The sequence below is a fragment of the Colletotrichum tamarilloi genome (genome assembly GCF_030869305.1).
Source record: "Colletotrichum tamarilloi strain Tom-12 chromosome Unknown Scaffold_285.1, whole genome shotgun sequence".
In the NCBI taxonomy this organism is placed as follows: domain Eukaryota; kingdom Fungi; phylum Ascomycota; class Sordariomycetes; order Glomerellales; family Glomerellaceae; genus Colletotrichum; species Colletotrichum tamarilloi.
In genome coordinates, this window is record NW_026849668.1 from 1 (window position 1) to 13,369 (window position 13,369).

The 13,369-nt window shown below is 49.4% G+C and overlaps 8 protein-coding genes across 8 annotated transcripts; all 8 read left to right on the plus strand.

The window, feature by feature from the left end:
• Positions 1–4,346: 4,346 nt before the first annotated feature.
• Positions 4,347–4,484, plus strand: CTAM01_16922 (uncharacterized protein; the record flags this gene model as incomplete). The annotated part of the gene is made up of 1 exon (XM_060532914.1): positions 4,347–4,484. The coding sequence occupies one exon, from the start codon at positions 4,347–4,349 to the stop codon at positions 4,482–4,484; it is 138 nt and encodes a 45-aa protein (XP_060372501.1).
• Positions 4,485–4,502: 18 nt separating this feature from the next.
• CTAM01_16923 (uncharacterized protein) lies at positions 4,503–6,035 on the plus strand (the record flags this gene model as incomplete). Its single annotated transcript, XM_060532915.1, has 5 exons — positions 4,503–4,742; positions 4,815–4,867; positions 5,201–5,313; positions 5,644–5,871; positions 5,926–6,035. 5 exons carry the CDS (start codon positions 4,503–4,505, stop codon positions 6,033–6,035), a joined length of 744 nt encoding a protein of 247 aa, XP_060372502.1.
• A 674-nt stretch (positions 6,036–6,709) lies between these two features.
• On the plus strand, positions 6,710–7,240 carry CTAM01_16924 (uncharacterized protein; the record flags this gene model as incomplete). The annotated part of the gene is made up of 1 exon (XM_060532916.1): positions 6,710–7,240. One exon carries the CDS (start codon positions 6,710–6,712, stop codon positions 7,238–7,240), a length of 531 nt encoding a protein of 176 aa, XP_060372503.1.
• A 352-nt stretch (positions 7,241–7,592) lies between these two features.
• Positions 7,593–8,844, plus strand: CTAM01_16925 (uncharacterized protein; the record flags this gene model as incomplete). The annotated part of the gene is made up of 5 exons (XM_060532917.1): positions 7,593–7,625; positions 7,704–7,959; positions 8,192–8,290; positions 8,424–8,460; positions 8,553–8,844. The coding sequence occupies 5 exons, from the start codon at positions 7,593–7,595 to the stop codon at positions 8,842–8,844; spliced, it is 717 nt and encodes a 238-aa protein (XP_060372504.1).
• Positions 8,845–8,992: 148 nt separating this feature from the next.
• Positions 8,993–9,574, plus strand: CTAM01_16926 (FluG domain-containing protein; the record flags this gene model as incomplete). Its single annotated transcript, XM_060532918.1, has 2 exons — positions 8,993–9,429; positions 9,493–9,574. The coding sequence occupies 2 exons, from the start codon at positions 8,993–8,995 to the stop codon at positions 9,572–9,574; spliced, it is 519 nt and encodes a 172-aa protein (XP_060372505.1).
• Positions 9,575–10,484: 910 nt separating this feature from the next.
• On the plus strand, positions 10,485–10,925 carry CTAM01_16927 (FluG domain-containing protein; the record flags this gene model as incomplete). The annotated part of the gene is made up of 2 exons (XM_060532919.1): positions 10,485–10,553; positions 10,584–10,925. The coding sequence occupies 2 exons, from the start codon at positions 10,485–10,487 to the stop codon at positions 10,923–10,925; spliced, it is 411 nt and encodes a 136-aa protein (XP_060372506.1).
• A 190-nt stretch (positions 10,926–11,115) lies between these two features.
• CTAM01_16928 (uncharacterized protein) lies at positions 11,116–12,621 on the plus strand (the record flags this gene model as incomplete). Its single annotated transcript, XM_060532920.1, has 2 exons — positions 11,116–11,210; positions 11,457–12,621. 2 exons carry the CDS (start codon positions 11,116–11,118, stop codon positions 12,619–12,621), a joined length of 1,260 nt encoding a protein of 419 aa, XP_060372507.1.
• Positions 12,622–13,024: 403 nt separating this feature from the next.
• On the plus strand, positions 13,025–13,369 carry CTAM01_16929 (uncharacterized protein; the record flags this gene model as incomplete). Its single annotated transcript, XM_060532921.1, has 1 exon — positions 13,025–13,369. A coding segment is annotated over one exon (345 nt), but the record flags the coding sequence as incomplete, so codon positions are not given.

Consider the following 13,369-nt stretch of genomic DNA (forward strand, 5'->3'; position numbering starts at 1 on the left):
TAGCTACGTCGCTGAGCGACCAACCCATTTGGTAGAAAGCGTCCAAGGAAAAGAAGCGACATTCGTATGAGCCACGTGCGCCTTGCAGCAAGGCCGTGTAGAGGTCTATTGACGCACGAGCCACATGTCTCGCCGATCTCACGCAACAATAACACTGCCGTTTCGCCTACGTACATCCGTCGGCGCTTTTCTCGTGTCGAGTGAATGGAGAGATTGCTTCGTGACTTCATGATGTTGGAAGACCGCAAGACTAGAAATCCGACAACCTCAGATGAAGCTATCAAAGCTGATTAAGTGCTGGTACGTCACGGCCAATCATCAATCGGGAGAAGGGGGCCACCTTGTTGCGAGTGGCACGATGCAGTGAGAGTTCCCCATGGGTGGATTTTGCCTGTGGTCGGGCCCAGTGCTGGGTCTACATACATCAAGGTCTTGCACTCCACTGTTTAGCTGAGGAAGACGACCAGCAATTTGGTCAGCGGGGACGAGATTGAGGGGAGGTCGATATACAGCACATAGCGAGATAACAAACAGGTCGCGAGAGGGGAGGCGGCACTGTTGACTCCAAGGACTACGACAACGTAACAGCAAGTACACAAGTAGAGCAGTTATTTTGAAGTGCAGCAAGTGATTCTGGCCACCGGTCTTCTGAAGAGAAGAACTAAAAGACGCGAGGATAGCAACAAACCAGAGATCAGTCCATTATGACGATAGGTCTAGAAGTAAGATAGCATCATTACAACTACATTCCTCCGCCGGATAGCTGCATTATAGTACTTAACAGCTGCGCACTCTACTTTTACCTTAAACTTTACTACGAGATTTTTTTTTTATATAGTCTAGTGGCGACCTCCCTACTAGAACTAGGTAGACTTCTTTTTTTTAAATATTAGCTTAGGGGATAGCCTCGGAGGATGGTAGTTTAATTAAATATACTAACTCGGCTTTAGATTTAGGAAAATAGTACTTAGAGGAAGACGTATATTTATAGTGCTTATTTTTAAAGCGGATTTAAATATATACGTCGGCTCTATATTATTGTCGTATTTATTTATAACGCTATATAATATTTTTAACTACTTTATTATAGTTCTCGTTAGTTCTATCCCTTTTCTTTGGTAGCTGCTAACGAGAAGCTATAATGGTTTGTTAGATAATACGGACTATGATAGGCGCCGGCCAAGTTCTAAGCACGCGAGTGAAGCAGCGACTCTATCGTGCTGCGGCAGTAAGATTAAGGTTTCCGGTACAGTTTGTACAGTACAGTACCGTACTATACCATGTAATGACAAGTAAGTTGTCGTTTTGCTCTTCCCAATGCATCCCTTTTCAAACAAACATACCACACGAATGTACGAGGCATATGCGGCAGTGGAGTCACCTTTAAGCCTATTCTGCGGTCGTTAGTGTCCTGGGCTTTTGTCACAGCTATCTCGCGAGAGCAGCCAGATTGGCCTTCATTCCATCTGCTTATGGGAAATTTGGACGCAGGCAAGCCTGACTTCCGAGTTCCGACAGCTATTCGGGAGGTTGACCTTGAAGCCAGAACCGTTGGCTCAGGACGGGAGGCATGTACCAGACAGGGATCGGCGCTTCGCTGTTGAACGGGTAGGTATGCGACTTTTGGCTTTAGAAACATCGAGCGTGTGTGCAGAAGAGCGTGTGTGCAGAAGAGCGTGTGTGCAGAGGAGGAGCAACACATGCTCACAACTGTATGCGGCTGCTGATATTGCTAACTAGATTCATATCTGGCCGCTCATGCTTCTCGCCCCGGTCGTCTTGAAAAAACGATCTTGCCCAAGGGCCAAATATACTATACGGTAAAGTGTAAGAATACAATTCGACAATGTAGTGCGTGAAGACAGCCACAAACCAGCACGAATGAGCGGAAGGCACATAGGATGGCGCATAATCTAGTGCTGGCACCTGGATATGAATCAAATAACTAGAAAATCATGTCTTATTAATAAATCCGCCACAGATTACAAGTAGAAATTCTCATCCGGTGAGCGTGTGCTGTATTGAACACATGAGACACCTCTATGCGTATGTTTTATAATAACATCCGGTGTTATACATATAACGGCTACAACACCCTCATATAGTGGGCGAGTCTAGTTTGGGGATTCCGTACTTAGAAGACGTTGCGCTAAGGCCATTCGAATTCTAGTTAAAAGAATTAATAATAATTATACTATTGCGGCTAGCTATCTTAAAATAAAGCAACCGTTCCCTAGAAACTTTTTTATAAACGTATACTACTTTATACAAAAACGTTATCTCGTTCCTCTTACTTAATTAATACTAAGCCGCTATAGAGTAAGCGGTCTTGATTTTAGCTACAATATCTAAGGACGTTATTCTAAGCGCAGAGCTTATTTCCTAATACGGATCGTTTTATAAAAGGCCCTTTTCTTATTTAGTATTATTACTCTCCTTATTAGAGTTGTAGCTTAGAAAGGTAGACATATGAATCTATGGAAAGTACCCTCTCAAAGGCGCTTTACTTAACGAGGTATTTCTTAAAAGTGAGAATACTAAATGTAGCTCTGGATGTATGATAGTTGTAGATAATTCCGTTACACCGGATGTTTACTGCGGGATGTTTGACCCACGTGTTACGAGTGTGCTAGGCGAATGAATCTGCTGTAACGCAACGCCCCATCACTCGGAAGGATCTCTTTCGAGCGTGTCTGTCTCTCGGGCGCGGAGGGTCTTAGGCCAGCAAGCAAACTGGATCAGGAAAAAACATCGTCATTGCACAGCTGGAAACCAATTCGGCCGCACTCCAAAATTGATACCCCGGCTGCTAAAGGGCTGAAACTGGATATGGACGTTGTTTGAGTGGCGGTCCATAAGGGTCAGCTTCAGTCTAGTCCATAGAAAGAGCGTCCAGGCAGGCAGATGGCGCGTGGCTAGAAATTCTGGCCAGAATTGACGCTCCATGGTGACTAAAACGGATGTTGAAGAGGGTCCCTGGCCTGCAAGTGATATCCTTGTCGTGACAGGGGGTTCTTATCCCAGTCACCAAAAACGACCTGCCACAACAAAATGGCAATGGCTTTCCAACCGAGCAAGAAATGGACCTCACGAAGAAGACACGTTCCTGTACACACGGGAAGGCCTCTGATCACGTTGTTGAGAATATCCACCTCCGGTTCCCGGGCGTCAACGCCGGCTGTTTGGAGAAGCCTGGCGTGGAGTTCGCCGGTAGGTGATGTGACAGTGTGCGCAAGTATGTTTCTATAGCGATGGATTCTCATTTTTGAAAAGTCAGTTGCGTCTCTCGGATACTGAAGATACTCGAGGTTACGGGCGATGCTTACAGCTTCCATCGACCTTGGAGCTGATGACTACTGACCATAGACCAGGACAGGTTCAGCGTCCAAAGCAAACGCAGAAACCACCTGAACGTCCGATTTCCAAGCCAACCCCTGCCGTAGCCATAAGAGCTCTTCCGAATAGCTTGATATCTTGGTCTTGTGAAGTCATCTTTGACTTGCGCCTGGATGAGCCAGAGGCAGAAAGCATTATAGCGCCTAGGTAGCAGAAGTTGAGAACGTTCTTGGATCAGAGTATCAACCACGGGCCTGTAGTGTACGAATGGGACAGTTCCGGCGCAAAGAGCTGTCCCTTGGAACAGGATATCGATTCTTGCATTGGATATGAAGCCGATGAGTCTAATTGGGTGATTGCCTCATGGTTTTGCGATGCCGCGCTGTCCATCGTAGGCCACGTCGTCTCGCTCAAAACCACTAACATCACTCGGTATAAAACCTGTCTCTGCAGAGCCGATCTCCCTAGACGTGGCGTGGTACATCTTTAATCACAGCGAACCCCATATTTAGTCCAAGTTTACATAATGCTCGCGCGCTTGGTATTCGTTCTTTAATCCTAAGTTTTACCAAAGCGATATTAAATTAGGGCAAAACTCTGCCATTTTTACTACTATTATTAATTATATAAATATGCGGATGGGCCTCGCTACGCTCCGGCATACCTACCGAGCCGGCGCTAATTATAATAGACCGGCTACTATATATATAACCGAGACGTATTAGCATAGCCCTTTCCTCGTTACGGCCCTCTATTTAGCCGCTTTAAAAGGTTATCCTAACATTATCTTGTTTCTCCTTAACCACGGTACTAATATTAACGGGGCCCTGGACTATAGGCTACGTACTCCCGTCTTCCTATTTTTACTAGGCGGAGACGCTAGGACGTCTATAGTTCTCTTTCGGCGCGGCGCACGGCTTAAGTCTTTTGAGTTTAGCATTAACGCTCTCTACCAAGCCGCCGCCACCGGGCTTACCGAAGTAATTACGTACCTTATTAATAAGAAAGGGATGGAAGTGAACGAGACTAATAATAATAGGGATATACTACTAATTTACTCCTTATTATTACTATTGCCGGATATAATTATAGGTTACTTAGCGCGGTTCGGCGTGGATATAAACCAGCCCACAACGATTAATATATAGTGTATAACGGCCCTCAGTATGGCGTACGAGGATAGCATATTCGCTGCTGCCCTGGTAATGTTGAAGGCCGGAGCGGATGCCACGGGCGAGCTAGATACCTTGATTAAGGGGGCCGACCCGGCGCTCCGCATCTTTAAGCAGGACCCGCTTGAGCTGGCCCTCCTGGCCGGGGTCAGAGAGACGGCCGGCAGGATGGCCGCGGCAAAAGAATACCTCATCGATCTCCTTATTAAGTCGGGTGCTGACCTAAATGCGACGGTGTGTATATTAGCCCGCAGTAATTAGACGGGGCCTCTCTTACTGAAACTCGTACGAACGTAACGTCGCTAGGAGGCCGAGATGTTGCTCTCTTCGGAACTCTTAGAGATCGATAAGCGCGACTTGTATGGCGCGACGAGTTTTGATTAGACGCTTTCTACATACCACGGCAACCCCGTAATGGCATCGGTCTTACTGCAGCATGGTGCTAGGATGGACGATGTAGTGTTGCGTAACATCATCGATAAGCTGGCGCGGCTTGCGGACGCACAAGACCACCGGAGTGTGATCGGCCTGTTGACGCGGGAACCGAAGTTGTTGAGGATATTCCACGTGCTATATTCGTACTATTTCTAGGTAGCGTCCTGGAGTGGTAACGCTGCCGCATCACGGTTTTTATAAGAGTTGCCGAGGGTGATTGTGCAACTCGTTACGGAGATGCTGAAAGACGGTGTCAGTCTGACGAAGACGGGCGTCTTGAACATGCTGCGGAAAGCGAAGGAGAGCCGGCCCGGGCCGGTGATTGCAGGAGTTTTCCGATCAGAAAGAAAGAGCACCCCGCGGAGATGGTGTTAGTATAGTAGGCCGAGATGGTCAGGGGAGGAATGTGGAGCTGTTAGTAAAATAGATGTGGTGTCAAGAGCGGAAGGTATAGAATTATGGTGATAATTTCTGACGAACTAGTCCTTCGCGGCATGTTGTCGGCGAGGCCTGGTCGGCGATGCCAGTGTTCAGGTAAATAGCTGCATTTGGTAGACGTGAAATGACTCCCTGATGGAGGGACACGGCGCATGGCTTAGGAGGGAGTTTACTGCCTCGGATAGTATTTATCCCGATTAGATATCAAGTGTTCTGTGGCTGCGCAAGTGTATAAGTTCTACAGTCCTGCATCTTTGATGAGCCGACGTCCATGTCGGTTTCATCGTTTTCAAGTGCACGACCACAGTCTGCCCGACTGACTTGGACGATATGGGATCCATGCTCGATCTGGTCGTCCCTCCTTTGGATCACTTGACAGCACAGCTCTTTGAGGATTCATTCCTCGATGAATATGAACTCAACACAAGAGAGGAGGCTATCCGATCCGCAAAGAATGAACATGGCCTTGCAAAGGCTCGTGTCGATATATGTGAGTTCGACCGTAGCGTACGTATCATCAACAGCATCTGCTAACACAGCAAAGCCAGCGCCGACCCCGTGACGTCCGACGACACGTCCACGACACGCCCAAATACTGACTGCACGGCGCCAAACACGCCAGATGCACGCAGAGGGTACAATGGCCTTGGATAAGAAGCCGACGATGGACGTGGCGTAACCGTGTCAGGTTCCGCCGTAGCTGTACTGATGCAGAGATCGCAAAGACCAAATGGCCTGTGGCCAACTCTGTAGACATTGACGGCAACGTGAAGGCGGTGCTAGAGACGCGTGTTCGTCTCAGGACAGATATGGCGGAGCTCCTGAAGACCTTTTTGCAAAATGGTCATAGAGAGAGTAGGGACAGGACCGGGGGGGGGGGGGGGTATGTCCGCTCGTTGCGAAGGTCGCATTGGTTGGAAATCGCGCCAACAGAAACCAGCCAAGTTGGCTTTCCTGCAATGAAGAGTCTGTTCTTCCAACTTCTATGTACTCAAAGCTACATAGACCACAAGGACGCAGTATTGTATTTGGGTCCCGCCACTTGGAGCTATGGTGTTGTCAGTGGTCCGGGTCTGGGGCCCGAAACAGGGCGTTCATCGGCGAAAAGAGCAGACATGTTTGACTCCGAGACGTGGAAGCATGCGAGTGCGGCTCTGTGATACCAAAAGACATGCATCTAACTACGCACCTATATAAGTTCGGGGTACCTGCCGAGGGCCGCCATTTACGACCCGACTTCTCGTCATCATCTTCCAGTAGATTCACTCCCCCAAGAAGACCACTGTATGCTTAAAGCACTGCGCATCTCAAAACATATCCGCGTCAACATGGGAGTACGGCGGGGCTCGATGATCCACGCAGCCTGGTCTTCGTGCCTCGAGGTAGTTGAAGTCATCTGCACCGCCACGGGTGGCGCGTGCATGTTCTACGGTGTGGTCGTGGGCATCCGTGATACCCTCGAGTGGGACTGGCTGGACGATCGTCAAACTTTGTGGGTCTTTGAAGACGGAGAGTGCACCAATGTATGGCAAGAATGCGTCGAGCGACCCCGAGCAAGCAACGCTGCTTGGGCGTCCCGTCTCCAGTGCATCGTGGGCTGCTACGAGACCGATGACGGCGCCAATTTGTACGCCGTCAAATGGGACGGCTACGCGTGTCCGACGTGGGAAAGCGAAGAGGACCTCTCCAATTACGGCTGGTTGATGGCCGAGCATGATGAGACTTGCCGTTGCGCGCCGCGCCTTCAGAGTCGCTGCGAACGAAACGAGTGGAACGGACGAAGTCGCCGAAAAGCGGGCCGAGTCGCGCCACTTGTTGATTTGCGGCCGACCGATGTAGTCTCAACGGCAGAGATCTAGGTCGGAGACAGAGCAAGCCTTCCTCGCTTTAGGCCATCGATCCACTTGTGCCGTCATGCGGAGCGTCCAGATATGGTGCATTGTCTTTTGTGTTTCTGGGGTTGCCGATCTGGCTCTGACATGGCCAAAGGTGGCCGAACGAGCAAATCCAGAAGAGCTCTCTTTTACACACACACCTAACAGGAGAGCAGCTTCTGGACGATGGAACGATCCACTGATCCAGCAACGGCTCCGACGAGAGCTCCCAATAGGAGAGCTGTAGATATGAGCTAGACATTGGTGTTCCAGTGCTCCATGTAGATACTGTCTAACAACAGCATTTTCACTTCCAAGGCGTTGCCAGCCAACCATAATGTCCCCAGAGACTTTGCATTCTTTCGATGTCGTGAGTGAATGGGTTTCTTCCATGTCGACCCACACGGAGAGGCCTCGGCCAGCGCCTCTCACATCCGGCCCCTTAAAGACGTTCCGCCATGCGCCGGTTTCGAAGTCACCATCGAGGCAATTTCAACACCACGTCATCAACAGCAACCGACCTTTGTCTCATCAATCTTCGGTGGAGGCTCGCCCGGCTTCACACGCCGCATTCCGTAACGAGAAACGCCAAACACGGCGTCCCACGGAAACTACCAGAGCAGAAGTCACCCTCGATACATGCTCCATCATCGACGTGGACGAAAGGGCAGAATGCGAAGACTCCAGCGAAGCCAGTCAGCCCGGTGTGGAACCTCTTCAGTTTGTCCGACGCGTGGACTTGGACGGCACGGCGGCCGGTCGTTCTTTGATCAGAAGCATGTTGGAGAGGTTCTGAGTTGATGATGAGGATGGGAACACGGCTGCGAGCGCGGGATAGAAGACAGGAGCATTAGTGTAAACACCGAGGTCACGTTGTGGCGGGGCGTGGCGCGCACGGATGGACATAGGAAGTGGATTACAATGGCTTGTGTCTAGTCAAGACGAACGAAAACAAGAACAAGGTCTATAAACGGAGTGAAATTCGCCAGAGGATGCACGTGGAAGACGTTTCGCAGAGTGTTGATACTATTCCTGGTTCGTGCGGGATATTGAGTTTGGAAACTACTTGCGAATTCAGAGAATCGCTTTGACATGGAAGGGAAGGGATTTCTGGATCGCGGCTCTTCAAAATATCTGGCCGTTAATTGTAGTCTTATTCCAAATTCAGATACCACCGCCTATATGATACAGTATGGCGCAGAACCGTACGTGGACAAAGCGCAAGATGAAGCCTCTCAACCGTTTAAGGCGGTTATCTGCCCGGGAAAGGTCGATGATGGCCCAAGACTCTCCCCAGCTACACCCCAATCGCCGCCGTTTTCCAGATCAAATTCCTGTTGCGGGATAGGCTGACCATCAAAGCCGTAGACTCACGGGTGGAGCGGCTCGTCTGCTACAGCATGGGCAGAGTCAGCAGCATCTGTCAAGTATCCATTCGTGTGTCCGGTTTCGAGATGCGTGCTCTCCGCGCAATAGCCGCTCGGTATGCTGTGCTCTACTGGCTTCAACAAACAACTACCACGTCCAGCATACCATCCACAATAGCAGTTGTGAGCTGGATAGAGGAAGACCCGGTCCCAGCCGCCTGAGGTAGGAGCGTCGAAGCATTGTTGACTGCACAGTGATCTGAGAACACAAGGACTTGGACGCATTAGTGGTCATCCACCGCTTCAGCTTATCCGGGTTGACCTACTTCATGAATGCGGTATGCAAACAGATAGGGTACAACTCAGCTGAATGGCCGGCGGGACCCTCATTGCCACAACCGCTGAACATCTGTTCTCAGAACGGCAGCGCACTCAGCTGGCTGGTTGCTACCAGCTCCTCTGCTACACTGGCGCCCGGCCCGCTGAGGTCGCGCATGTCGAAAGGAAAAAACCCAAAGACGGAAGCACGGACGAGATTTTCAAGCTCCAAGGCGTCAAGTCCCTTGATGTTGAGTGTGGCAAAGACGCAGAGAACGTGGATTATGATGACCAACCATCACAAGACAAAGACTCCCTTCTCCTCGACAGATTGCTGATACAGGAAACAGCCGGGCGGGGACGTCCGAAAGCCTTGTGCTATGAGGACATACTTATGATGATTGTTCGCCATCCAGTGACGGGACGAGCCGTACCGGCAATGGCTGTTAAGTTCATCCACCACAAAGGAGCTGACAACAAGCCAAGACCGTGAGTATGCGTAGCGCCGCGGCTCCAATCGCTTTTGGTGCTTTCCATGTTGACTATGGACAGGACTGTCTTCTTCTTTATGCCTACAAGAAGGCTCATCTTCTATGCCGTTAGCACCATCATCGCTCTAGCGCTCCATAACTAGGCTTTTGACGTAGCAAGCCTGACAGATGTAACCCAGGTACTAAGAGTAGAGGTCAGGGGTCTAGTCTAGTCTACGGCTTTACGGTAGAAGTAGTTAATGCTTAAGGTTCCGATCTTTCGAAAGTTCAGCAGTAGTGCGTTAGCTATTAACGAGGCTATAAGCTATTCTAAATTACGAGATAATATAGGCCGATAGAGCCTTAATATAGGTTTCGAAAAGGCCTAGATACTATAGTTCGCCTAAAGAGGGGCGGTAAATATAGTAAATAGTAAGTTAAGGTAAATAGTATTTATAAGGACGTTAGATACTTAAAGCTTTAACTCTAGGGAATACGTCTAATGCCGTATGCGACTAGATAATACACTACAATCTTAAGTTTACTACGTTTTAAAGTATATACTTTAATAAGAACGTCTAGTTTAATCTCTAGAATACTTTCTTAGAAGAGGAAACCGAGGAGTAAATATATAAAGTATTTGCGTATATTAGCCTTACGCGCAATCCCTAAGTAAAAAGAGATATAGTCCCTAAGGAGGTCTAGGAGAACTTGCTTCCCGATCTGGAAATTATAAAGCTAGAGTAATAGTAATAGGAGTTAAAGGGTAGTTAATACTAAGTATAAGGTAAAGAGAACGAAGCTAAAATCTACAGGCTAACCGAGGAGATATGTACGAAGCGGGATTAATGCGATAAGAGTATTATAAAAGAGTATCTTAAATATTATTTTTATAACTGCTTAATATGGGATATCGAGAGGTAAGCGAACGGTGAAAAAAACGAGGAGTATACTAAACCGGACATTAACCTCCAGATCCCCGAGCGCACCAGACTAGCCCACATCCTCTACCACTAACCAGCCGACTGCTCTCACGATAAACTCATAGAGCTTTGGATTGAGGCTATCGATCTAATGGTTACACTTTGTAATAAGAGAGAGATAGTTAAACGAGACCGCATCCGTACCCATCCTCAACCCAAGCCAACCATCGAAGAGACTCCCCAACCCAAGCCCTTCCCACTACTCCTTGATCCGAATCAGTGCCCTGATTGTGTTGGGGATTGCAGACTTTCACTAGCAGAACGGACGTTCAAGTACTGCCGGCCAGCGGTCAGAAATGACCACTTTGACGACCAGCATCTGGTAGAACGAGAGCGTACTGTACAACGTGGCAATCTCATTCGGTGCAACCATCCTCAATGCCAGGATGACCCGAATTTCGCGACACTAGATGCGTTCAGACGGCATGTGCAGACTCTTCATGGCGTTTCGCTGAGGACATCAGGCCAGGTCGAGCAAAGACGATCAAAGAAGGTAAAGCGTAGACGGATGGCTAAAGGGACACAAGGCTAGGCCTAGTCTAGATCACACAGAGTATCTAGTGTTGACGCACAGATAGATATACACAACTGCCTCTTAAATCTCTGTCCTGTGTCTTCAACGCGACAAGATGCTAACTCGTGATCCTAAGGTCTGAACCACTTTGAAGGGGCACCGAGGACATAACCAACATGATATCTCGGAGCGCAGCCAGCAGGTCAGGATGATGAGCGACATATACGCCGCTGCGTTCGCTACAGTTATCTGGCTTGACGAGGAATCGGGCGACGTCAAGATGGCCTTTGGCTGGCTACGCAGGTCCGCCATGGCTTGGGGCATGCCGGATTCTGGCCCAGACTTGATTACCAAAAGTCGGGCTGAGGGGCCGTTGCAGGCGGCGTTCGGCAGGCACCGAACTGCTGCGTTTCGACATATCTGGGCTCTGCTTAACCGTCAATAGTTCACACGGAAGTGGATCATTCAAGAGCTGGTGAAATCGCAAAGGCCAAAGTTAATGGTCGGCAGATTATATCTCCCATGGACTACGCTGGTTCGCTGAATCAGCTTCGTCGAGTGGTGCCCGAAAACAACGGAGGAGTTCATACAAACCTGCCCCAATCCTCTCGAGGCCGGTGGAAAGGTGTTGGGATTATCTCTGCTGCGAGCTTCACTTCTCACGCGCATAGAGGGTACGGAGAAGCAACTTCTGCCGTTTCTTATCGTGAGGACGCTGGAATTCAGATGCGCTGATCCCCGTGATCACATTTTCGCGATGATAGGTATCGCATCCGATGCCGACCGCTTCGATCTGATCGACTACAGAAGCCCAATGGAGAAGATTTGTCGACAGTTCGCGTCTATTTGCGTCGCCGATAGCATGAGTCTCAAGTTGCTTTGGTCTCTCGTTTGCTTTACTCCGTTAAAGTGTCGGATACGTTCTTGGGTGCCAAATATTCAAAGCGTGGTGAGCAATAGGGACGGGGGCACCTTGGTCACCCAGTTCTCTGTACAGCAGTACAAAGATCATAACGCATCTGGGGACACGATGCTGCAAACGGTGTTACACGATGGCGGTGATATCCTAGGGATACGGGGCTGCATCATCGACAGGGTTCGCTTTCTCGGATCGGACAACAGAAGTCTCGGCGACGCTCGTATTGTCGAAAAATTATTCAATAGGGATCTGCAACCCTTTCGGAAGAATATTCAGGCGATGCAAAGGCGGAGATGGGAATGGCTTGAAGAATGTTTGTCTATTGCAAAGGCCTCGGGCGCGACTAACGTCGAGGGAGCTTTACAGAACGCATTGCTGGGTGATTCTTTCATCAACAATGAAGTTCCTCAGGGTTTGGCAGTGGTCAGGACAGAGTTTGCTGCTCAAATGCAGCTTTACAAAGCTATGGCCCACGAAAGCAACCATAGTAGGTGGTTATCCGCCGTGATGACAAGCATGGGCCTTGAATCGAGCCATCTCCTCGAGAGCATGATACTAGAAAAGCTGCACCGGCGGTTTGGCAGTACGCAGAGCGGAAGGCTAGGCTGGCTGACGCCGGTGGCTGAGGAGGGAGACTTCATCTGTATTTTCGACGGAATGGAGCTTCCGTACGCCATCCGGCCATCTTCGGAAGGCCGATACCTCCTTGTTGGTGAATGCATCATCCTGGGATTCATGACGGGGGATGCGATAGGGTTGTCTGGTGCCGCTTCGGAGATGATACTTCTCGAATAATCTGAGTTCGTCCATCTACATCATGCCACTACTGTACAGGTTATAGGAGTTTTCGCCAGACCATTCGCAAGTCCAGGCAATGGCTGAAGACGGTGCATCCGCTCCCTACGGCGGTGTAGAGAAACGTGTAGACTGACGCGAGACGCATTTGTCAATCCGTGCCGCCAGTTTGCTTGGTCATTTTCACGGGTACGTACCAGTGAGCCTATTGGGAGCCGACGTAAGGGACAGATTTAGTCAGCTTGCTGTGACTCTTTCACGTGACTCTGAATTTGGGGTACGATAGTTGTCGGGGCGACATAAACCAAACGTGACGAAACATATCCAAACAATCCAGATTGTCGAGACTCAAGGGTCGAATTTACTGATCGCTTGGTTTGTGCCACACATATGTCGGATCACAATGGAAGATGAACTCGCAAAACTACGACAACAGCTTCTGGAAGCGCGGCAACTTCGCAACGAAGAACAGCGCCGACGCGAGCAGGCTGAAGAACTCGCGAAGGCGGCACGACCACAGACCCTTCCATATTATCTCGCATCTTGTCACTCGCTCAGCCTCGCTATTGAGGTGGTGACCGATCGCACCTTGACTACGCAAGGCGATACGACCAATCCGACAGGCCGGATTTTCCCTCGACGAATCGTTCCATGGGATGACTTCGCGACGAGGCAACAGGAGATATGGGATCAACTCTCAAATTCCGGCACGTTCGCTTCAAGGCCTATGTTTCCATCTCCGCATCAA